Source organism: Leptinotarsa decemlineata, unplaced genomic scaffold (genome assembly GCF_025532065.1).
Source record: "Leptinotarsa decemlineata unplaced genomic scaffold, Ldec_3_MD MMD2_tig00026354_RagTag_RagTag, whole genome shotgun sequence".
NCBI lineage: Eukaryota > Metazoa > Arthropoda > Insecta > Coleoptera > Chrysomelidae > Leptinotarsa > Leptinotarsa decemlineata.
In genome coordinates this window covers 23,462,530-23,486,389 of record NW_027412702.1, presented here as the reverse complement: position 1 = coordinate 23,486,389, position 23,860 = coordinate 23,462,530, and the positions used below count along the sequence as shown (strand labels likewise).

At 34.7% G+C, this 23,860-nt stretch overlaps 1 protein-coding gene and 1 non-coding gene across 3 annotated transcripts; both read right to left on the bottom strand.

Moving 5' to 3' along the window:
• Positions 1–290: 290 nt before the first annotated feature.
• Positions 291–10,017, bottom strand: LOC111502251 (cuticle protein 19). Of its 2 annotated transcripts, none has more exons than XM_074184216.1 (3): positions 9,980–10,017; positions 7,710–7,823; positions 291–1,391 (listed from the first exon to the last, which is right to left on the bottom strand). In XM_074184216.1, exons 1-3 carry the CDS (start codon positions 9,983–9,985, stop codon positions 1,140–1,142), a joined length of 372 nt encoding a protein of 123 aa, XP_074040317.1. In that variant the 5' UTR covers positions 9,986–10,017; the 3' UTR covers positions 291–1,139. The 2 variants fall into 2 exon arrangements, with proteins under 2 accessions (XP_074040317.1, XP_023012035.2); XM_023156267.2 differs by lacking the exon at positions 9,980–10,017 and adding an exon at positions 9,836–9,951.
• A 12,878-nt stretch (positions 10,018–22,895) lies between these two features.
• Positions 22,896–22,968, bottom strand: TRNAK-UUU (transfer RNA lysine (anticodon UUU)). Its single transcript has one exon. It is a non-coding gene; the product is annotated as a tRNA-Lys (tRNA).
• Positions 22,969–23,860: the final 892 nt, after the last annotated feature.

Sequence of the window (23,860 nt, the reverse complement as noted above, 5' to 3'; positions counted from 1 at the left end):
TTTTGCGTAAAATCAAAGTATTTTTCAGAAAGAAAAATTTATCAGTAACTAGTATTTAACAATTTTGCTTATCAAAAAAATTGCTAAAAAATAAAACAATACTTATCTTTACGTTTCGGAGGCCAAAATCTGCCTACGTCTGGACAAAAAATTCTAAGATATTTGCAATTATTCCCTTTAATTAATAATTTCTCAACTTCTCTGACATGTATAGCCATTATATTATTACTCGCAATTTTTTTTCTTTTTTATTGGCTACTGTTATTATTAGTTTTTCAAAAAAAATTGGATAAAAAAATATACTTTTATTAACATATAAATGTATACAATCTTTCATACTACCTCTGACACTAGTTTGTATTAAAAGAAATGTATGTAAGTATATAGGGAACTGGCATAATCTTATAAGCTAATATTATTCTTAGGTATGTACTTTGTAAAATTTGCTCTATTGTGAACAGTGTAATAATGCCAAAGAATACTTGAACTTAACATCTTAAACACAGTTTGTATGACTAAATATATTTTGTCGTAATGTATATGAATATATTATATAATGTAAGTATCTGTTTTTCAAGCATTAGGTACTTTCGATTCTTATTATCTTATTATATATATATTTTCATTTTGTTCAACTATTTTATGTGCTGTACAACTATTCAAATTATGAAGAATATTATGAATGCTTTTTCAGTGTAAGAATAGTTTTGAAAGAGATAGTTTCGATTCAATTGACAATAACAATAAACTTCATATGGTATACAATAGTAAAAATGTTGAATGAAAATAATACAATATATGCTCTTGAAAATGAAAATTGCGTTACTTTCAAAAATTTTTTTAGGATGTATTATGCCATAATATTAAAATTTTCACAGAATACGTTGAAGTATTAAATTCCGTATTCAAGTTCTATAGAAAATAACAACAATACATAAAAGCTTAATGGATAATACATTAACTTTTTTTTCAAAATCAAAACAATAACTAACCCAGCACCAGGACTGACGGTCAGCCTCAATAGGCACACGAGAAAAAGTGATTATTTGATTGAAATCAACAGATAATTCAAGTGGTCAACACATATCGTGTATACACTGAATATCTTATCAATCAATTCAAGTTCAAATTCAAACCAATCAATGGTGGTATTCATATTGCGGCAACTTTTGCGGTATTGCCGGATGGACCGCATGTCCAGTTCTGGTTACAACAGCGTTGAATCCACTATGCCCGTCGTCTTCGTATTGTACTTTGCGGACAGTGCCATCCGGTTCAACAAGAGAGTACTCTCCTTTGACGACTTCTCCGTCCCTTTCTTCTGTTTGCTCTTTGATGTCGCCAGTGTGCCCATCTTTGACTCCGTATTCGAAACGGTATTTGGGATACGCCTGAAAAATTGTTAGTTTATTTCTGAACGCATATCAATAAATATTACAAATTGAAGGTTCCTGCGACGCATGTCTGTCTTTCTGTCTGTCTGTCTTTCTGATCACAATAAACTCAAAAATTACCGTATAGATTATCAAACGGTTTTTGCCAATGGACGAATTTATTTAAGGGGAAGATTTATTATTAATAAACGTTTTTATCGACGTACTGAAAGTGAAATTATAATAAACTCTTCATTAAAACTCTACAAAAAGTTATACATACACATATAAATATACCTATATTATATATATATATATATATATATATATATATATATATGCATACTTCATTACAAATACATATGTATATAGTAAGTTCATATGAGCTATCACATTATACCTTTCAGCATCAAGTATTTTTTTTCACCCTTTTTTTGCAACCCTGGATCTAATTTTGTTATAGAGATGTTTTTCATCGCAGAGGGGTTAGACCAGATATTATTTCCATTGCCGCGGTTAGTGTTGTTCTCATGGCTCCTGTGATGTTCAAACAAGCCAATCGCTGTATTTGATATAGTTTTTAGATGATCACTTCTTCGATTGACGACTTGTTTCTTTTGTGGATATTCATGTTCACTGAGGATACACTACAAACACACTTTTGTCTATTTTACACTATATTTCTTTATTGTTGACCGGTTTCGGCTATTACATCATTTTCAAAATGGTGTAATGAAAATGGTGTAATAGCCGAAACCGGTCAACAATAAAGAAATATAGTGGAAAATAGACAAAAGTGTGTGTTTGTAGTGTATCCTCAGTTTTGGATGACCGTTGCTTGTAGAACTTTCGGTCCCCATGCAGTGTAGTTCCAGGTGACCACATGGGGTGAAAGACCCCATGCGCGTCCCACTGTCCTCCGACATTGCTGATAAGCCACATATGCTCTTTTTGCTCTACTTTGTAGGTGACAGTTCCAGGTTAGCTTTCTGTCGAGGGTAGTACCAAGGTATTTCACCTCTTCAGTCTTCACCTCATCTCAGTCTTCTTGTGATTGATCGACAGTAAGTGTTCCTTACACCATATTTCTATTAATTTGAGCCCATCCTGCGCTCTATCGTACAGTATGTTCACAAATTTGCCGGTCTGCAAGATAATTATGTCATCTGCATTTGCAATTATGTAGAATCCATTATTGTTGAGGTGAATAATCTACAATATTCTAGAATAAACTGGAATATTCCAGAATGTTCCCGAATATGTCGGAATATCACCATACAATATTCCAGAATCTTCGGCATTTTTTGGAATGCTCTTGAACATTCTTTGATATTATGGAACTTTCTAGAAGGTGAATCATCTAGCTCCATATCTTCAAACGGAAGCCCTTCAGATAGAAAGGGATACTTTTTTCTTGGAGAAGGGATCACAAGCTATCACTCCATATCTAGCATGTTCAGAGATATTTTCAAATGTTCCATTTCAAAACATTTTAAAGTATTCCGGGGTGTTCTGAAATATTGTGGCAGGCTTTGGAATACTCTCGAATGTTCTGAACTTTCTAACGAGCAGATCTTATAACCATTATAATTTCAACTGCATGCCCTGCAGGTAAAATTCAAATTCGGGTAAAATATTGACAGTGGTATACGGTGATTGTACTATGAATCAGAAAAATGTTTAAAATGTTTACAAATGGTACAAACTTTTCATAGAAGGTCGAGAAGATGTGAATGACAATTACCGTAGCGTAGCGCATCAGTTCTTGCCGCATGGTCGTACGATCAATAAAGAGTATTGTCTTGAATTTATACTCCGTTTGCGAGAAGCAATTTTCATGATATTTTGGCCTAAAACATCATCGTAATCATGCCTCAGTCACCGTATTCACCAGATTTGCCACTCTGCGACTTTTTTCTGTTCCCAAGATTGAAAAAATGCATGAAAGGACGGCGGTTTGCGAAATCAAATACGATTTTTCCCATGATACTGTACACATCATTGTGAAATCAACAACTTCTGACTACCGAGAAATCAACAAATGACAAATTACATCAATTATAGGGTAATGTAATGTACAAGGAAATAGCGGCGAGAGTTGGAACAAAAACGTAATGAATCTCTTTCACCATAAAAATCATCAACTCGCTACTCGCTATTTGAGATAATTTACTATCGATTCTAGTACTTTACAAGATTCTTGTATCCGTTTTAAGGAAATTACGTTCTCGAATGGCATTAGAAATCACCAGAATTTTAAATCACGTTCACTGACTACCATTACCTAATCCACACAACGGCGTTATGAAAATCATTTGAGTTTCAGTATTAGTCCTCAGTACAACGTCCTTTTCTGATGATTACCATTTTCCGATACGACACAAAAGTCGTAAACATGGTTTTAGTGGTTCAATTTCAACGAGTCTAAACATATGTTTATTCCTGAATATTACTGGAGTTTATTCCCAACACCAAATAGTTATTTTACCACCTTGACACGTGTTTCGATCACCAAGTGATCATCTTCAAGAGAAAGATCAAACTGATCTTTCTTCTTCCTCTTGAAGATGATCACTTGGTGATCGGAACATTAAGTACCTAACTAAGGTGTGGTAGTGCAGAGTGCAACATACTGTTGGTTGAAACTGGAAATCACAGCATTCTGGAAATTACCTCTGACTTTATGCCTCCAACTGTAAACTACGAACTGCCTTATAAAGTACTATTCCCAAGTAGAATAGAGTACAGTAGAGTAGAGAGGACTGGATCCTCCGGGAGAAGGAAATATTAAGAGCAGATAGTTGTTGGTTCACAGATCAAAAACACCTTCCGGTTCTGGTGCAGGTGTTTTTAGTCGCATATTCAGGACAGAGACATCTACCTGCCTAGGAACGTATGCGATATTTGCGCTATTGAATTGTGTGAGGAAAGATTGGATAAATCCAACCTCACACACAAGGCAATAAAAATATTCTCGGATAGTTAAGCTCTTGGCTCCTACCGAGCAACGTCTAAATTGGTAGCAAATTGCCAAAAACGACTCTCCTTGATAGTAAGATTTAACAGATTGTCTCTGGTCTGGATTCCTGGCCATACTGGCCTGGAAGGCAGCGAGCTGCTGACTCCCTTGCAAAAGAGGGTGCTGCAAGCAGATTCATCGGACTAGATCCCGTCATTGGCATCGCTTTAGGCTTTGCCAAACATACATTGAACACTTGGATGCCCAGAAGAATTATGGACTTCGGGCAAAATCTTCCAGGATTGGCTCCCTCCAAGGCGTTTATTCACCCTTCGAAGCCTGATACCAAACAGTTGTTGGACTACAGTAGGGATGAACTACGATGTCTAACAAGTTTTCTTAGAGGTCACTGTCATTTGAATCATCATATGCAGAGACTTGGACTGTCGGAAGACAGTGCGTGTCGCATCTGTTTGGAAAATTATGAAACAGCAGAGCATATACTGTGTGCCTGCCCCGCTGAGGACCGAATCAGGTTCTTCTAGTTCGGCAGAGCCGTACTCTTACCATCTGACCTGAAAGACCACTCACCATATAAACCAATTGGCTTCGTTAAGAAGCTGGGTTTATTCGGCCGAGTGTAAATATGTGTGAGCCACAATGAACCCTTGCGGTTTGCGGTGGAGGGTGGATTAGACCCACTCACTTTAGACCTAACCTAACCTAATTGTGGTATATTTCAAATAAGGTCGATAACGTTCCTTTTACGAAGACGCTAATCTATGGGATCGATATCAAAGATGAACGAGGCTCCCCAAGACGGTCAGATGCAAATTTCACTACAAGGCAACTGATAAAAACAGCGTGTTTATGATTGAACACTAGACAGCGCTGTTTCGATCCGCCATAGGTCTCATCAGTGGTGCAAGGCTGAACCAAAAATGCATTGCCGGACACAACTTTCTTCGAAATACAAGTCTGAGTAAGTAAACCCCATTTGTGGGGTCGTCAAAGAACTAAATTCTCGAACATTAAAAATAAATGAGGCTCCCTAAGGCGGTCATTTGCAAAGCCTAGCACTACTGATGAGACCTATGACGGCTCGAAACAACACTGTCTAGTGTTGAATCATAATTGTGTTGTGTTTGGGCTCTGGTTTCCATTGCGATATGTTTTATTGGGGTTTTATTGAATTTTTAAGCTGACCGAAGATTATTGTGCTATGTAAATGAGCACTGATGAAGTCATCAATTAATAAAGCATAGGTAAATGAGGATCCATTTTTTGTGAAAAAAAAATATGGTCACACCTACACAGAATATAATTTTGCAATTTTTCAAATGAATGAAAACTAATTGATGAATATAACATTGAAGAAAAAATATTGTTTTTATTTAGAGTAAACTTAGTTTTGTCCGTGAAAGAAGTCATGAAAAGTAATCTAGACAAATTTTATTCATAAACACGTCATATTTTTTAAAATTATGATGGAAAATAGTAAAATGTAGTATATGAATACTATTATATGGAAAAAAATGAAAAATATTCAAACTAAATTTTTTAACAACTTTTATATTTTTTATGAAGTAAGTAATTTATAGAATATATCAACAATACAAAATAATAGAACGAGAAATGTGGCCATTACTCGTTAGTAGTATACTATACTTTCTCTGAGACTTCTATTAGGAGTATTTCAAAATAAGATTCATTTGTGAAGGATATCCGGAATAAGAGATAGGTCATCGAATATGAAAACAAGGATCAACTTAAAAATCATACAAAATACGTTTTTTTTCAATTTCAAATAGTCTAAGTGTTTTTTTTCAAAAGTACGTGAGTGTACCTACTTTGAACCCAAGAACCCTGGTTACAAACCCCGTGTTTTATCAACCACTCCAGAAAGATGTTTGTGCAACAGGAAAAACCTTAAGGCGCTCTAAGAGCGGTGCCTGTGCGAAAGTAGCGATTCACATTGGATTTGAATCGCTGAAGATTAAATTCACTTGGAAAATCCTTCTCTGAAAGTTTATTCCACATGAACACAATTCTCCAACTGAAAGAAGCTCTTGAACAGTGAAGTTCGAGGTGTACTGAGTTGAACCTCAAAACGATGAGCAGCCACAGTCGTATTTCTGATGGTGGAATCAAATGTGCCAATTCCCTTGAACACCACCCGTGAAAGCCTTTCTTCGATGATCCAGACTATCAAGGTATCAAGGCTCCTTTCTAGATGGAAACCAGCAACTTCAGGGTATGCTTAGTGGCGGAGCTGCATACATGAGAACAATACTCCAAAGAAGGTCCGATCTCAGCTTCATAAAGCATCAAAATTTGCTGAGGTGTGTACAGTTTTCTGGTTCGAAACAGTGTTCCAAGCTTTTGAGAAGCAGTCTTTGCAATTCCAGCGACATGATTGTGCCAAGACATATTGGTGTCCATTTTAACCCTCAACAAACTTATCGAATATTACTGGAGTTTTTTCCCCAACACCAAATCGTTATTTTTACACCTCGACACGTGTTTCGATCACCAAGTGAGCATCTTCAAGAGGAAGATAAAACAGTTTTATAAGAAGATAAAACAGTTTTATCTTCCTCTTGAAGATGATCACTTGGTGATCGAAACACGTGTCGAGGTGTAAAAATAACGATTTGGTGTTGGGGAAAAAACTCCAGTAATATTCATTACTACACCAAAGGTTCCAAACAGTACATCACAAACTTATCGAAGCAGAAAGCGGAATTGTCTGACCTGACATTATTATATCCGGTTCGAAGACATTTATGTTCTTGGAGAAAACCGATGCCTGGGTTTTCGTGGCATTGAATTGAACCTGGTTATTTTCACCCCAATTCGAAATCACTCCTAGATCCTCATTAAGATATGCAACCTCCTGCTGCCGGTGAAGATGTGCGTCCGCAGCTGATGTCCTGGAATCCAAATGGAATGACGAGACAAGTGTGCTGTTGCCAGCGAAGCTATGAATTGGATTTTTGTTTTTCCCAATGAGTCGTTGATATACAATTAAAAAAGGGGTTGGAGACAATATGGATCTCTGTGTAACATGGTGTGACATGAAACTATTTCAGTTTCTAACTACTCTGATTATATTTATTATTATTCAGCAGTCAAAGTTTGCTTTTGCAACGAATCGCCTTGTGAAGCCTTGTTTTTTTTGATATTCGAGTATTGAGTTTTCAGTCGATAGAGACGCCTTCACCCTCTCAGACTCGTCCTGGTTGAGCCCAGCACCACTGATGATACCTACGACGAGTCGAAACCCAGAACGAATGCTTTCTTTGTTGTTTAAACCACTCCCAGTTACTGTATACTAACTATTTATTGAAATATTGAACCATTTCAAACGTACTTACCACTGGTTCCGCTTTCAAAGCAACTGGAGCGTGTTGAAGCAACGCAAACCCTTGTCCTCCATATTCTACAGGGTAGCTACTTACTATACCCACGAAAAGTATCACGTAAAATACCTGAAACAACATAGTTTTATATAATTTTTGTAGAATATACACAGAACACTTTTATAAAAAGTTGTCATTCTGTAAGCATTATGAATTTTAATCCTTTTATTCTGTTTTCTCTTTCTTACTACATAGGCACTATAATTTTTGTACATTATATGTTTGATGAATACTTTAAGTTTTGTATATTGTAAAGGAATTGAATGGACGATATTCGTCTCGCCAGGAGCTGAAAACTCCACGACAAATATCGTTTTGCTCTGGTGGTCGAAAAGGACCACATCAGGCTTATTAGATTGTATGAGCCTGAGGGTGGGAAACGAATAGTTCCAATAAATTCGGCACTTCTCATTCCCCACAACGGATTCAATATCCCCCGGCAACACCGGTGTCTCGTCAATGCCGTAAGAGTGCCGTAGATGGTAATATAGCACTCTTAGGGCCGCGTTTTGTCGATGGATATAGGCCGAGACCGCATATGCTGGACATGCTGATAGCAAGTGCATTAGCATCTCGGGCGCCTCGCGGCAGGACCTGCACCTTGTGTCAGGAACCTCTATACCCATCACGCGACTGCGGTGGACCAAGGTGTTGAAGACACCATCCTGGCAAGCCATGATGAACCCCTCAGTTTCCGGCTTCAGCCCACTCGACCTGAGAAAAGCGAAGGTCAGGCGCCTTGATAAGCCAAGGTCTCCAATGTTATTGAAGAAGACCCCATGCATTGGCTTATCCTTGTGTTTCCGCAGAAGTGAAGTGATCTCTGCGGCTTTTATCTGAGCTTTTATCTGAACGGGTTCCAACTCGGTGACAGAGTTGTGGTCACCTCGTTCAGTGTCGAAAACTATATCGAGTTCATCAGCTGCTCGGGCAGCTGCCCTAAAGAGAAATGATCCAATTCCTGCTCTCTCATGGTCACGGACCATGCAGAGAAGGGGATCAGAACTCCTGACGACTTTACAGGCTGTATCCAGCACCATTCTGTCATGTAGACATGTTGTTATTATTATTATCACCTTTATTATTATTATTTTTATAATTTTATTGTAACAAGGACTAGAAATCTACGTATTCGTACCATTATTATTTCATTTCACTTAATTTCACATACAAGTCAGGAAAGTGATAATAATTTCCTAGACAAATTTTTGATAATTTGAATTACATTATTGCATTTTTCGTGTGAAAATCCCAATTTTTCAAAATAATGATGAACATATTACAGAAGAAAATCTAAATGGTGAAAGATATTTCAATTTGCTGAACCAAAAGATGTCCTTATATCACAAATATCATCACTCCAGTATCAAGTGACAAAAAAAATCAGAAATAATCTTACCAGTTTGTAATCAAATACAATTGAAATTTTTCAAATACCTTGGCTGTAGCTCAAAATTTGAAAGGGTCATATCTATAATAAATTGGTGAAATTAAGAAACTTTCAAAAAATTCACAAATAACAATTTTTTCAATTATTAAACAGAACTGGCCGAAACCTAATGAAAATCGATATTAAAACTCCTTAATATTGTTTATTGTATAATATTCACTATATACAATTATGCAATAAACTATATTTGTAAGAGTTTTAACAATTTTTTCAACGACTTTCAATATCCCTGGGATACAACAAGTATAATTATACATGCTTATATGTTAATTTTATTCAAATAAATGAGTTCATTCTTTCTCAAATCAAAACCACGAACACCTCTCAACTTCAAGATGTCTTGAATATTTGATATAATACACATAGAAAATCTATAATGAATGAAATTGTGAAAATAAATAACTGTGATTCTAAAAATTAAAATCTTCTAAACAAAATTGGTTTGATCGCCATAATTTTCAACCAAATGATGAATAACGAAATGAATTATAATAAAAATGTGTACTAAATCAATGGAATAAAGTCATTTGATACTGTACGAGTCATTTGCTAATTTAATTACTTTGATATCAACTAAGGAAAACATTGATTTACATATTTGGTAAGGCTATCAAATGTGAAGAGAACCAACCGTATGATGTACCATTATTAACGATAATTTTATACCGCGTTAAAAATAGGAAGATTTCCTCAATTCCATACATCAACTTTCACTGAACCGTAAAAACGAAGTTCACCATATAAATACACAATGCACTATAGTATATTGATGTACCTGCATTTTTGTTCGGTTGCGTTTGGCTTAGATGATGGTACTGGCAAATGTGAAATCAAAATTGCATTTATATAAACCGGGGGTTATAAAGTCCCACTCGAGCCATCCCCATCGAGCAAATGTGGTCACCTACTTTTTGCTAACAAGATAATAATTTTCGCGATCTTTCGCAATCGGAATGTAAATAAAAATTAAATGGATGCTTGAAATCGGATAGAGCACAAGTGGCTCGACGTAATTTTCGTTCATAGAAATGTTTTCGATGATGTTTCATGTAACTGTAATATTCTCCTGATGACAAGCTATTAGAGTACAAATTGGTAAAATAGACGATGTACAGAGCAACCCATTAGAAATTAAATACGGAGTTCCCCAGGGCACTGTTTTAGGGACAATCCTATTTGTATTATATTTGAATGATATGTTATCCATTGATATTTCTGGAAAAGTGATCTCATACGCTGATGATACAGTACTAATAATTGATGCAGCAACCTGGGAAGATGTAATATCTCATACAAGAAACGATATTGACACTATAGTAAATCGGCTTGATGATAGTTTACTGACATTAAATATTGATAAAACGTCTTACAATTCATTTTGTAGTAACAGTCATGGTTTTCCCAATGCACAAAATATCAATATTCATTTAACTAGCAGAAATAAGAACATAACTTTAAAAATATCCACTTCAGTAAAATATCTCGGAATAAACATTGACCATAATCTTAATTGGAAAATACATATAGACTATCTTTGTAAAAGACTCAGAGGCCTTTTGTATGTTTTTCGAACACTTAGAAATATACTGAGTATCAATGATTTGCGCAGTATATATTTTTCTTTATTCAGTCACTCTTAATATATGGAAATCTAGGATGGGGTGGGGTCTATAATACAACTGTACAACCGCTTATGGTACTACAGAAACGATTTCTCAAAAGTATCTTTAATTTGAATTTTCGTTTCCCATCGGCACAAATATTCCAATATTGTGATCTGATGAGTTTGAGATATCTTTATTTTAAACAATTATTTTTATTTATATTTCACAACAAAAATAAGTTCAAAAATTATCAACATGGATATGAAACCCGCCTCAAAGCAAATAACCTACCGAAAATAAACAAAGCTATTGGACAAAGATCAATTACATACATTGCACCCAAATTATTCAATCTTGCTCCAGATCATATAAAAACCGAATATATGTTTAAGTTATTCAAAATTTCAGTGATCAAATGGCTCAAAAATTAAAATATAACATTACTATAACCAAATTCTACTGAATTAATGTCTCAATTTTTATATATATTTTTCATCCCTACCTAGCATTCTGAAAACTTTTAATTTAAAACGAGTTTGTATTTTATATTGTAACATTCATATTTTTATACGTTTACACATTTTTTATACGTTTTATATGTTTTCCATTATGTACACGTTTAGAAATTTTATAATTTTAGATTTTATATTCAATGTGTCTTTTTTGTAGTATACGAAGAATATTATTCACTATTTTTTAGGGAAAGATAATATCGATATTGTTAATACTATTAATCTAGTTCACATGTACTTTTTTTTGTAACATTTAATATCACAATATTAAAAGTTATATAAAAATAGAATTAATTAAAAAAAACACATAGTTACTTTTATTATAGAACAAAGTATTGAAAAAAATATAAAAAAAAATATTTGTTTATAACAATTTTATTCAAATAAACAATTAAAACAAGAATTGAAAAAAAGTTTTCACAAAACCTCAATGAACAATAGAATTTATGATTAATTTTAATATTCAGTTGCAAAAAACGATTGTTAATCAACAAACGCATTTTTTAGCAACAAAGAAATTTTTTCAAGAAACCATTTTTTTTCTAAAAATCATAATTTTTTTTCCACTAACATAATGCAAAAAAAAAATTCGAATTGATTATAAACAATGTATTTTTTTATAATAAATTTATTAACAATAGCTGTAAAAAATAAAGAAAAAATATTATTAATTAATTTTTAGCCATGAGACATTGAAACAATAAAAAATTTGAAAAAAAAAATTTGTAATGTATTTTTTATAAAATTATAATTTTCAATTGTTGATAAAAAAATAGAAAATAACAATTTTTTCATTTTGGCAACGGTAATCTATTTTTTTGCCTATTAAGGATAACTTCACCAAAGGAAAAAATGCCAGGATTTTAGTTTAATAATTATAGGAATTTTTATATTAACTTTCAATTCAGAAAAAGTTATTAATTAACAAATTTATAATTATCGTTAAAATTGGGATAAAAATCTTCTGACTGCGGATTCATGTTTATTGATGTATCCCAACATTACATGAATTTTTTCATTCCTTAATATTTACATTCAATATGTTTAAATATTTTATTTGTTTTTGTCAGAGTGACGAAAGGCGCGCGGAAGCCAGACTACCCGCTTTTGGCTCTATTTTCAGGGCTCTGTAAAAATTATAAATAATCGAGATACAGTTTCGGAAGTTGAAACTTTTTTTACGCAAATTCATTGATCTTTTCAAATCTTTTTTCAAATTTCCAAAATTTTGAAAATTTTCCGAGATATTAAGAAAAAACTAAAGCACCATTTTTTTTTCACTTGATTGTTTATAACTTTTGTAATTTTTATCGGCGCCTTTTCGGACCTTCCCTTAAACTTTCTAGGCAAAAATACGAATCGAATGACATCTTGGTCGTAATTTTTGGACAGGGCTAAAAAATGTCACCAAAAAGAGCTAAATCGAGTACATGTGAACAAGACTATATTAACAAATATAAGCACTAAAATGTTTTGCTCGAGTAACTTAAAATACATTATATCTTGACCATCTTCAAAGGAAAGAATTTCGACATAGATGTTTCGCAGAAAAATTTTCCAAAAACTTAAGTGAATCATCAATACTTCCTCTGATAAAAATTCGATAATAAGACTCGTTTTGACAAACCTTTCCATATATCTATATTAATCGCCCATTTTTTCTATTGTATGCTTTTATAAATACATGTAATTTAGTGATTTAAGTGACTTGCTTGCTTGCTTGCTTCTCTATAAACGACTTCATTTTTTATTCTGACCTCTCAAAATTCGAAATGTTCATTGAAGAAAAGTCGTTCTGTTGAGGAGGAAACCAGATTTTTCTGTTTCTCCATTACATACCAAAACTTCATGCGAGTGAAGGAATTATAAGGAAATTCAAGCTCATAATTTTGAAAAAGAAATGTCATTGTTAGAATCTGTTCTCAGAGAAACGCTTATTCAGATTCGTTCATACCCTAATGAAACAGAAAATAAATAGGCAATTGAAAACCAAATAACCACACCAACAACTGAACAATTACCGACTAATCAACCACGACTAACGTTATACCTTGTATTCCAGGACTATCTGAAAATATAAAACAAATTAGAAAAAGATATGATGTTAGAACTCCTTATACGAAGCAAAAATTGTACTGGGATATATACCCACACAAACAAAATCCAAAAGTAAAGAAAAAATAACAAAAATTGCGTCAGATACCTTTTTCTTGTGGTACAAGTTATATTAGTGAATTTTCGAGACCATTGGAAGTGCGTGAGAATAAATGAAGATCAATAGGCAAATTAGAATCAAAATTGTCAGAACACATTTTGAAATCAGAGAGCTAACATCGAGTTGGATGGAAAGAGAATGATTGCCTGCTGCTGATTTTTCTGGTCTTCCATATTTTAGGTGTCCTAAGTGTGCCTTATATCGTATTCCAATAGATCTTTCAGTTTGTCCATAATATTTTACATCGCAGTCCATACATTTAATTTCGTAAATTCCAAATTCTACCGAATTCTTGACTTCGTCCTTTGGATTTTCTAAACGGCTCTGTATGACGTGTTTTAAATATCACATTCATACCTAGTTCCTTGAAAATCTTCGTATATTGTTGGTATGGAACTGAGACATATTTATATTGGTTTTCGTCGTTTCTGAAAGTCGAGATTTCGTTGAATGTTCGTCTTTTGACGTTTCCTCCCCGTGAGTTGGGAAGCCCTGTCCGGCAAGCCAATGTGGTCTTACGGACGGGGTTGCTGGACTCCCGGTCAGTAGCAGAAATAAGTAGGGTGAGGGAAACTAAAACCCCCAAAAGCCTTTGCAAAACATGCCACCGTCGACCAGCCTACCCAAGTTAAGGTGTAAGGAATCGTGCCGACAGCTGAATGGCCGCAGGGTGATATGCGGTCACGAACATTCCCTTTGCGGAACTGGGTGAAACCTCGTTGTAATCAGCCAACCTCTGGTAATGCGAGGCTCTGCCAGAGGTGACCAACTCTTCCCTTACTACTCGTGGGATTAAACATGCCTCATTCCTCTTGGAATGAGGCAGAACATAGCGGATCACCTCCAACAGTAAGGACACTTCTTGCGGCAGGCGCCTACAGCTCCGCCTTGAATAAAGGCAAAAGAGCTCCGCCTTGAATGAAGGCAAGGAACCGGTTGCCTCTGCAGAAAACCTCCCTTATTTGTGCACCTCCACGGAGGGAACCCCAAGAAGGTTGAAGAAGCCGCGCAACGACAGTAGTGTCGCTGCAATACCTTCCAAAACCTTCACGAAGGCCACCGTGAGACACCTCAAGGTTGCCAAAGAGAGTGTGTGTTCGGCGAGTCTTGGCCTACACCTGTCAATATAAAGGAGGTGTCTCTTAGTGACCTGATCACCTTCTTGGAAAGGACAGGATGGACGATGTTTAGAAAAAAAGTATGACTGGAAATTACAGTCAGTAAAGGTTTCTCGAAGGGTGTTGTAGATGATATTATAAGGAAAAAAAGTTTAGTTTAAGAATGAACGAAATCTCGACTTCCAGAAATGAAGAAAACCAAGATAAATATACCTCAGTTCCATACTACCAATACACGTGGAACTTTGGAAAGATTTTCAAGGAACTATGTAAAGGGATGGTATTTATAACAAGTCATAAACTACAGAGCCTTTTAGATAATCCAAAGAACAAAGTCGAGAATTCGGAAAAGTCTGGAATTGACGAAATCAAATGTAAAGACTGCGATGCAAAATATTATAGACGGACTGAAATATTTGATAAAATAAGATACAGTGAACACTTAGCACACCTAAAATATGGAAGACCAGAAAAATCAGCAGTCGCTCATCATGGTATGCAACAAAACCATTCCATAGACTTCAGTTCATTGAGATTAGTTAGGCAAGTTATCAACTACAGGCATCTGGATGCCTATGAGAGCGTAGAAATAAGTAAAGCTAACTAATGATATTTTGAATAACGATGGTTGACCAATACCTAGTAGTATACTATATAGCTTGTTGAAATAATATCAGATTCACCTGACTAGTAGATGAAGCAACATTGTAAAATAGATTTGAAACAATTGAGACGCAGTTACCTAGCAGAGGCATCTGTGATGTAAATAAGGATAACATTGGAAGTATATTTAGTTTGATCTTCCTCTTGAAGATGATCACTTGGTGATCGAAACACGTGTCGAGGTGTCAAAATAACGGTTTGGTGTTGGGATAAAACTCCAGTGATATTTATCACCTCACCAAAGGTTCCAAACATTGCATCTCTTTGTATACAGTTAATTTCGCGAAATTGATTGCTTCCTTCCTTTTTCTTGAATATTCCTACATTTTTTGTATAGAGATGGTGAAGTAGTATTTTGATTGAATACCCAAACGCACGCCACTGGAGGTATAAAACGACATAAACGCTCTTGAAATATTTTGTTTGCAACCCGTTTGCGATACGAAAATAGGCTGAACCCGGTAAAGTATGGAAATCCCCTCTATACCAGCTGTGGCAAATCATGAAAAATCCCAAAATTTTGTTTGAGCACTTTATCAGCGTTTTGCATTTATAACGAGCATTTATTACTCTCCACTGTTAAGCGAGCCCCAAATTTTCATTTGACGAGTAGACTCCAAGTTGGAGAAAATGGTTTTTATTATTTTTTTTAAATAACTTCATTCATAAAATATATGTATATACAAAAATATACCTACAAACTATCTTATGAACTATTTATATACATATTGAAAAATAAAATTTTTTGGGAAATTTGTTATTTATTTGTTGATATCTGTTATTTTTTTTCAATCATTCATTCACATGCAGGGCGGTCGCCATGGGGGGTTGGGGGAGCCTCCCCCCTGCTTTTTCGACTTGAAAGAAAGTTGGGAAAATTTGGGCCGTGAAGATAGAAAAAAATAATAGTGAAAAAATTAATAAAAATTCAAAAAATAACTTGGAGATCCCATACTTTCAAATTCTGAGTTGTTTGAAAACTTCAAAAAGTTTAATTTCTCATAAGTAAGAGAACAGCTCTGAACAGTGCACAAATTTTGAAGTGACAATTTTAGAAAATTCCCAATTTTTCGCTATTTTTTCGACTTGGAAAAGTTGGGAAATTTCGCCGTGAAAATAGAAAAAAAAATAGTAGAAAACAATAAGCACAATATTATTTTATGGAATATTACTATAATATGGTGAAAGACTAAGGACCTGGGTCCAAAGTAGAATAATTCCCATTATTATTTTTATAATTACCAAAATTTATTTCTGTTTGTGCATACCCTAACGGGCATAGACATTCAGCCAATCTTTGGATAGCTAAGTAAGAAATTAATATATTCTAATAGTAACTAATCCCTCGGCTTTCATTTTTTCGAAAGTTGGGAAATTTTGCTGGTGTGGTTGGGAAAATTTGGATTCCCTCCCCGCCTTGGTATTTTTTTTCGCTACGGCCCTGTTCACATGAATCGAATTGTTAGTATCTGCAGAGATCTGAAGCATTTCCAATCCAGTTCACATACATGCATATTTTTTTTCGTTCCATATCTGTATAAAATCAAGTTTCAAGTCGAGTCAGTAAGTAAGATACATTTTCCCACATATTTCTTGTCAAATCCAAATTACTTCCTAAGAGACAAGCAACTGTTTCGTTTATACAACTGGTTGCAACAGTAACAAGTACATTCTTCGAATAATCTGATGGTGGGATCTGTGTGAGAGACAGAGAGTAGGTAAACGGATTTTACTTTAGAAGAGAGCGGTTTTGAATGGACTGTTTTATATCTTTTTTCGCGATATCCTGTTTTCATATTTTTATTGTCGTTTGTTACATCAACAGGTGTTTGACAGTAATTTCCACAATAGTTTCGAAATGCCGAATAAATAACGCTTGAAAAGTACTGCCAAGACATATACAGTGTGTCTCACATATCGAGAAATTTGAGAGATATCGGTTGTTTCAAAAGTTTTGTCCGTTTCAATGTCATGTGTTTTTGTAGCTCCATATCTTAATGAATATTCATTCTTCTGTGTCGTAGTATGTACTGATCGATAGAGAATGTTGCACTCTACAGGGTGTTTCAAAATCGATCCTCACCATTGGGATCTCGACAACTATGAGAGATGCAAAGATGGTTAATTTGGGGCAAAGTTGTGCATTTACCTGACTAACAATATGCCTTTGAGAAAGTTCTGAAATTCTGAGTATATCCGGAGATATCCGAAAAAAATAGAAATTTCGGAAAATGGTTTTTTATTTTTTTCTAGCTTTATTTTTCGAAGGATTCGGAAATAAATTGCACTTCCACAATGTCACTTTTTCCCTGCTACATAATGGTGTTTTCAGATTTATTATCCGACGTTTCGTCTTCCGGCCACCATCATTGACTTTATTTTTTCTTATGAACGCTACATTGGATTCTTCCTCTTTTGAATAGAACCAGATTTTACCTTTTCAATGATGTATCATAAGTTATCATTCTTTTTCGAAAAATTTGAGATATTATAAAAAATTATTTCTTATCATAACAGGATTTGACTTTGATGTTTCTGAATTTGACTTTCAATTTGTTTCACTCAATGACATTTTGTTATTATACAAGTCATTGAATTTTTGGCGAAAAATGGTTTTCACGAATGAAGAAAAAAGAGATATGATACAAATTCATTACAATTACGATAGAAACAGTGTTAGGACTTCGGAAATGTATTTAAACTTGTATCCCAAAAGACGACAACCATGTTCAAGTTATTGGATCAAAATGGACCAGGAAACTAAAGAAAATTTGCAGATAAACATGAACCCGGAAAAATCTACACGTCAAATTTTCTCCGAAATAAATATATGTCAAATAAGTGATTGGAGACATCTCAAAAAAGCGGTTTAAAATTTTACAAAATACACATATCTCAAAAATTGCATCTGGGTGTTCCCGAAAGACGATTAGAATTTCGTAATTGGCTGATAAGAAGACCTGGTTTTTCTGTTTTCCTTGATAATGTAATTTGGACAGATGAAAGCACTTTTGTGAATTGTGGGATATTCAACCGAAGTAACGAACACATAAACAACCCCAGGCAGTTCCGAGAAATTCGACCTCAAGTGCGATTTAGTATTAACGTGTGGACAGGACTTCACAAAGATTGAATTTTGGGTCCTCATTTATTTGACGCAATTCTGAATGAGGAAACCTATCACTAGTTTTGAATGTCGATTTTCGAAAACAATTTGGATGATCTACCTTTGACGCTGCCGAAACAGACCGAAAAAACAACCAGGTATTTGGCAATGATAGTGTCAATCAACGCACTATTCGAAGTTGCTTAGTCAAATTTCGTTCGGTATATTTCAGCCTTGAAGATGAGCCTCGAAAATGAGCCCCGAAGTGGTCGACCTACAGTAATCCAGAACGAGGATTTAAGGACCCTGACTCATCACAAACGGTGCCTAGAATGGCGGAAGAACTGATCATCAGCTTCCATGCGATTTTCTATGGTTTAAAACGTGTTGGAAAGTTTGAAAAGCTCGAAAAGTAGGTGAATCGTATAGTCACGTGTGATGAAAAGTGGATCCTCTACGATAACAAAGACGTTCGAGACAATGGTTGGAGACCGATAAGCCACCCAGGCACTTCCCAAAGCCGAAAACCCTGGTGGGGTGATTCACTATAACTTTCTGCAACCGGACCAAACCATCACAGCAGGGTCCTATTGTGAGGAAATCGATGAACTATACTGAAAATTGCGTCAGCAGCAACCGGTACTGGTGAACAGAAGAGGTCCGATCCTACAACACGACAACGTACGTCCGCACGTTTCTCAAAACACCGCCGAAGCTCTCCCTCAGCCACCATACTCCCCAGACCTCCAGCAAATCGACTACCATGTTTTCAAATACTTCGATAACTTTACCACCAGTAGAACCTTCGTCATTCAGAACCAGGCAAAACCGGCCTTCGTCGATTTCGTCGAATTTGATCAATTGATTGATTTCGATGTTTATTCATTTATGGTTGACAGTAAAAGTTACATAAGTATAATGATATAAGGAGTGGTCCTCTTCAGGGTTGGATTCCTTTAAATTAGTATGTTGTGGGTTTGTCTCTGGGAGAGATCGTGGCTTTAAAATCCAAGATCGGTTTCATGAACATTTTGTACGTGTGTAAAAGAGTCTTACTGCCTCATCTACTTCATCAAATCCCGATACGACCCGTGTTACGTTAGCAAAGTGTACTGATTCAAATGGCGGTCATTTCGATTCAAGTACACTGTATACTACAAGTATACACTGATATATCACAGTTTGAAGTAGACTCATGGACAATAGCAGATAATCTGGCATATACGCCATTTTTCAAGTGAGAATTGTTTAAAGAACTGAATTTATTTGCTGAAATGAAATTAAAAAACAGTTGGCAATATTTAAATAGGCATTTATTGATTATACAGGGATTATACAAGGTTCTTACAAGTTTGAGGTGAAAGAGTGAGATTATTAGAAAAATGTTTCTCATGAAAGTTTCAAATATCATTGATTTGTGATTTTCCAAATTATATAATATGCAAGGTACCGGATAGAAGTGTGAATTATGAAAGAACAAATCATATCAAAGTGAATATGAACATAATAATTCGAGAGATTTTCTTTTGATAACGTAAAGTCAGCTTCAAACATGAGAAACCCGTCTTGAAAATTATTCTAGAAAAATATTCTATATGCGAGCTTATGTCATCAACTGAGTTTCCTCCGGCATCAAGGAAGATGGCTTTCAATAGAATTACAACATTTATTCTATAAAATAGCATACACTTTTCTTTCAGGAAAGTATGAAAAACATATTTTCAAGTTCTGAATCTTCCAGTATGATAATTCCCTTATACAACTTCCTATTTTTACAATTTTTTTCAAGAAAAAATCACTCGTAAAGCGAAATACATTTGTTAAAATCAAGAAAAAATTATTTTCGAGTTTCAATTAATCTTGTAATTGAAAAAAAATATTGGTTTACATCCACAGAACCTAGATGAATCGATAAACGTATTATTATTAATATTATAAAAAGTTATTCAAACTTCTAGTTGAAGCTACCAAAGACAGGTAGTACAAAAATAGAGTTGGATCCAATGTGTTATATGCAAGACATACTTGTGACTGAAACCTTCCTCTTGCACCCCACCAGTGCTATCGAGTTACGAGAAATATTCCGTGAAATTAAAGAAGTACTGGTATTAACGACATTCCTTTGAGTACATGGTCGGTCGGTAGCCGGACAGTTCGACGTGGGTGCTTTGTTCACTCACTCAAATCGACTGCCGTGTTGGTCGGTGGATCAAGCCCCAGGCTGAACCATCGATTTTCACTTGCTATCGTCCAACCCGTGTTAGGAATCACACGTTAAAAGATGAGACCTCGTTAGTCCTTATCTCGCACAAGTTTCGACTTCTGAGGGTTGTCGTTCGTAAGGGTGCGACAGCTGGTTAACGGGAAAACATATTTCAAACAGATTTAAACATTGGAAAGTATCTCTGAAGGACCCCTGATAATCTTAGCTGAAGCTATAAATATTTAATTTGACAGTGGTGTGTTTCCATCATGCCTAAAAACAACAGTTTTCATTCCAATCCACAAAGGTGGAAACAGTGTAGATCCGTCGGTTTTTTCAAGACCAAAACACAAATGGTGCTATTTTTCATTTTTTGGAAAAGGGATCTAGGGATCAATGAAGACGCAGCATTGGGGCAGTGTTCTGCGATTTGTCAAAAGCCTTTGACTGCATCAATCACGGGGTACTACTCCAAAACCTTCAGTGTTATGTATTTAGAGATGTGAGCTACAATTGGTTCGAGTCATACCTCTCTGACAGGAAGCAACTTGTGAAAATGAAAGAGACCAACTCCAACCCCAAATTACGAAATATCAGAAGTGGCGTTCCACAAGGTTCAGTCTTTGGGCCGGTATTATTCCTATTATATATAAATGACAGCCAGTATTAATATACAGGAGCATTTCACAATGTTTGCTGATGAGTCGACAACGATGTGGAAGGGGAGTCCATTTTGAGTTACTAAATCAAAAATGGAAGATGATTTGAAGAAGGTAAAACAGTGTTGCGACTCAAAACATCTCTGCTTCAATGCAAAAAAACTAGCCTTCTAACCTCTTATATTTGACACTACAACTATTGAAAACAAACTCTGTACCAAATTTTTGGCATTGAAATTGATAGTTACCTAAAATTCCATATCCTCATCCGAAGTCTCAAAAGGGAACTGGTTTCGGGCTGCTTTGCAGTGAGAGTTGTGTCTGAGGAACTGGGTCTACCAATGAATAAGGTGACATATTTTACTCTAATCGCATCACACCTGCAATATAATATTGCATTTTGGGGTTATTGCAGCAAGCAATGTTCGATTCTGTTTTCGTTCTGCAGAAACGAGCAGTCAGATTCAAGTCCAGAGCTAAATATACCGACCATTGTAAACCGTTATTTATAAAACACAAAATTTTGACTGTAACTTCCATTTTTATACTTGAGACTCTATGTTTGGAGCATAAGCTCAAGTCCATCTTCTCCGATACTGAGCTCACACGAACAAGCCATAATTCTCGCCAAATAACGGGAAAAAACTTACCTCTCCGTATCCCCCGCTTAGAATTAACGAGAAATCTCTATATACCATATTATTCGAAAAAAAATTAAAAAAATATTACGGCTCAAATCCTATTACACCCTAGAGGAGTTTTACGATGATGCTCACTTTCTTGTATTGTGATAAATTTTTGCCTTTGTCAACTTAATTTATGTACTAGAATACTATTTACAAATTTAATTATACCTATATTCATTTTATATTATAATAGCTATATAAATGAAAATAATTTCATGATGATGCTCACTTTTTGAGTTGTGAAAATTTTTGTATTTGTCGACCTGTGGTATATAGAATACTATTTGTCAAATTTAATTATGTACTTATTATGTATTATGTACTTATATAATTATGTACTGATTATAGAAAGCTTTGTAAATAAAAATATCTTTTCTTGGACAATAAAGTATATTGATTGATTGATTATTATCATCAGCATTTTCAAAATAGAATGAAAAGGGTAATTAATTAATCTTTGTAGGATATATCACGGTGGTGACAGATTAAGAATGAGGAAGTCAGCGAGGATTATGCGTATGTATGTGATCTAGTTCAGATTCGAGTATAAGTGGTTCTACTCCAAGTGTGGGTACTTTCGCTTTCTTATTCTTTTTAGAGGCATCGATGTTATAACGTCATTTTTCTGTGGTATATCGGAACATTCGAACGACTTGAACAATTTTATGGGTTTTCTTCGCCAATAAATTTCAATTAATCTGAAACGTTTTCGACATTTCAGAATTGCACGATTTTAATGAAAGTGAATGTTATGTGATCCCTTTCTAATAGACTGAATTCTTTCAGAGTCGTAAATTTTGAAAACCCTTCAGTGTGCTATCACTGACATGACGAAATTAATTGAAAAAAATAAGTTTTTCTCAACAGTATCTTGAGAAAAATACGATAAAACTGAATGAACAAGAACAAAATTTTTAAAAAAATCCGCCCGAGCAGGGACTTGAACCCTGGACCCTTGGATTAAAAGTCCAATGCTCTACCGACTGAGCTACCCGGGCTATATAGATGTGAACAACGAGTATAGTGCAGGTCATAGTCTTCGAAATATTTGAATTTTCAAGTACTGATGATAAATATAACTGGATAAATAAATAGCAGACATTTCTGAAAACCAGTTCTCATTAACATGTACCGAAAAAAGCTTTTAGGGGCATGTTATGGGCTCCGTATTGTTTTAAATACGTTCTTTTTTCATTATTGCTAAACATATTACTTAGTCTGTTCATTTCATTTAATGCGCCATAAGGATAGCCCCTATAAGGATCAGATCAAAAATTTAGTTTTTTGTCAGTTACATACCTTATTTTGAGACTGACATTGAATTTAATTTCAATCTCAGACTTATGCTACATAACTTACGAAAAAAAGTTGATTCAGCAACTCTTTAATTTTGCTTTTACCCAAGAATCCGAACAGATATACCAATATGTCTTTAGGACATTATAAAGGATTTTACAAAAACCGCGACACGTGTTTCGCTATACAATATTTTACGCTTGAGAAAGCTATTGTATAGCGAAACACGTGTCGTGGTTTTTGTAAAACCCTTCATAGTGAAAATCATACAATAAACTTTATTAATGAGTTTTAATATGGATTTTCATCAAGTATCGGCCAGTTCTAATCGATTCTAAATGTTTTCATTAGTTTTCTTCTTCATTTTTGAGGGAAGAAAACCAAAAAATGTCAATCAAATCTTTTTTCAAGATGATCGATTGTCTTTACTTAGAAAACATTCTTTCACTTTTATTTATCACAAAAAAATAAAACATGAATTTTGGAAAATAAACAAAATTTGAAATGAAATCGCAAATTTATGTGTAGCAATCGAATTGACAACTCTCAGCGCAGTTTAAATGTCACATAAAAATTAAACCATCTCATCAATAT

Bases quoted from the DNA above. Each gene is read 5' to 3' on its own strand.
- LOC111502251 (XM_023156267.2), bottom strand. The intron at 1,392-7,709 runs GTAAGTACGTTT...ACAATTTTTCAG, and splicing joins CTTTGAAAGCGGAACCAGTG to GCGTATCCCAAATACCGTTT.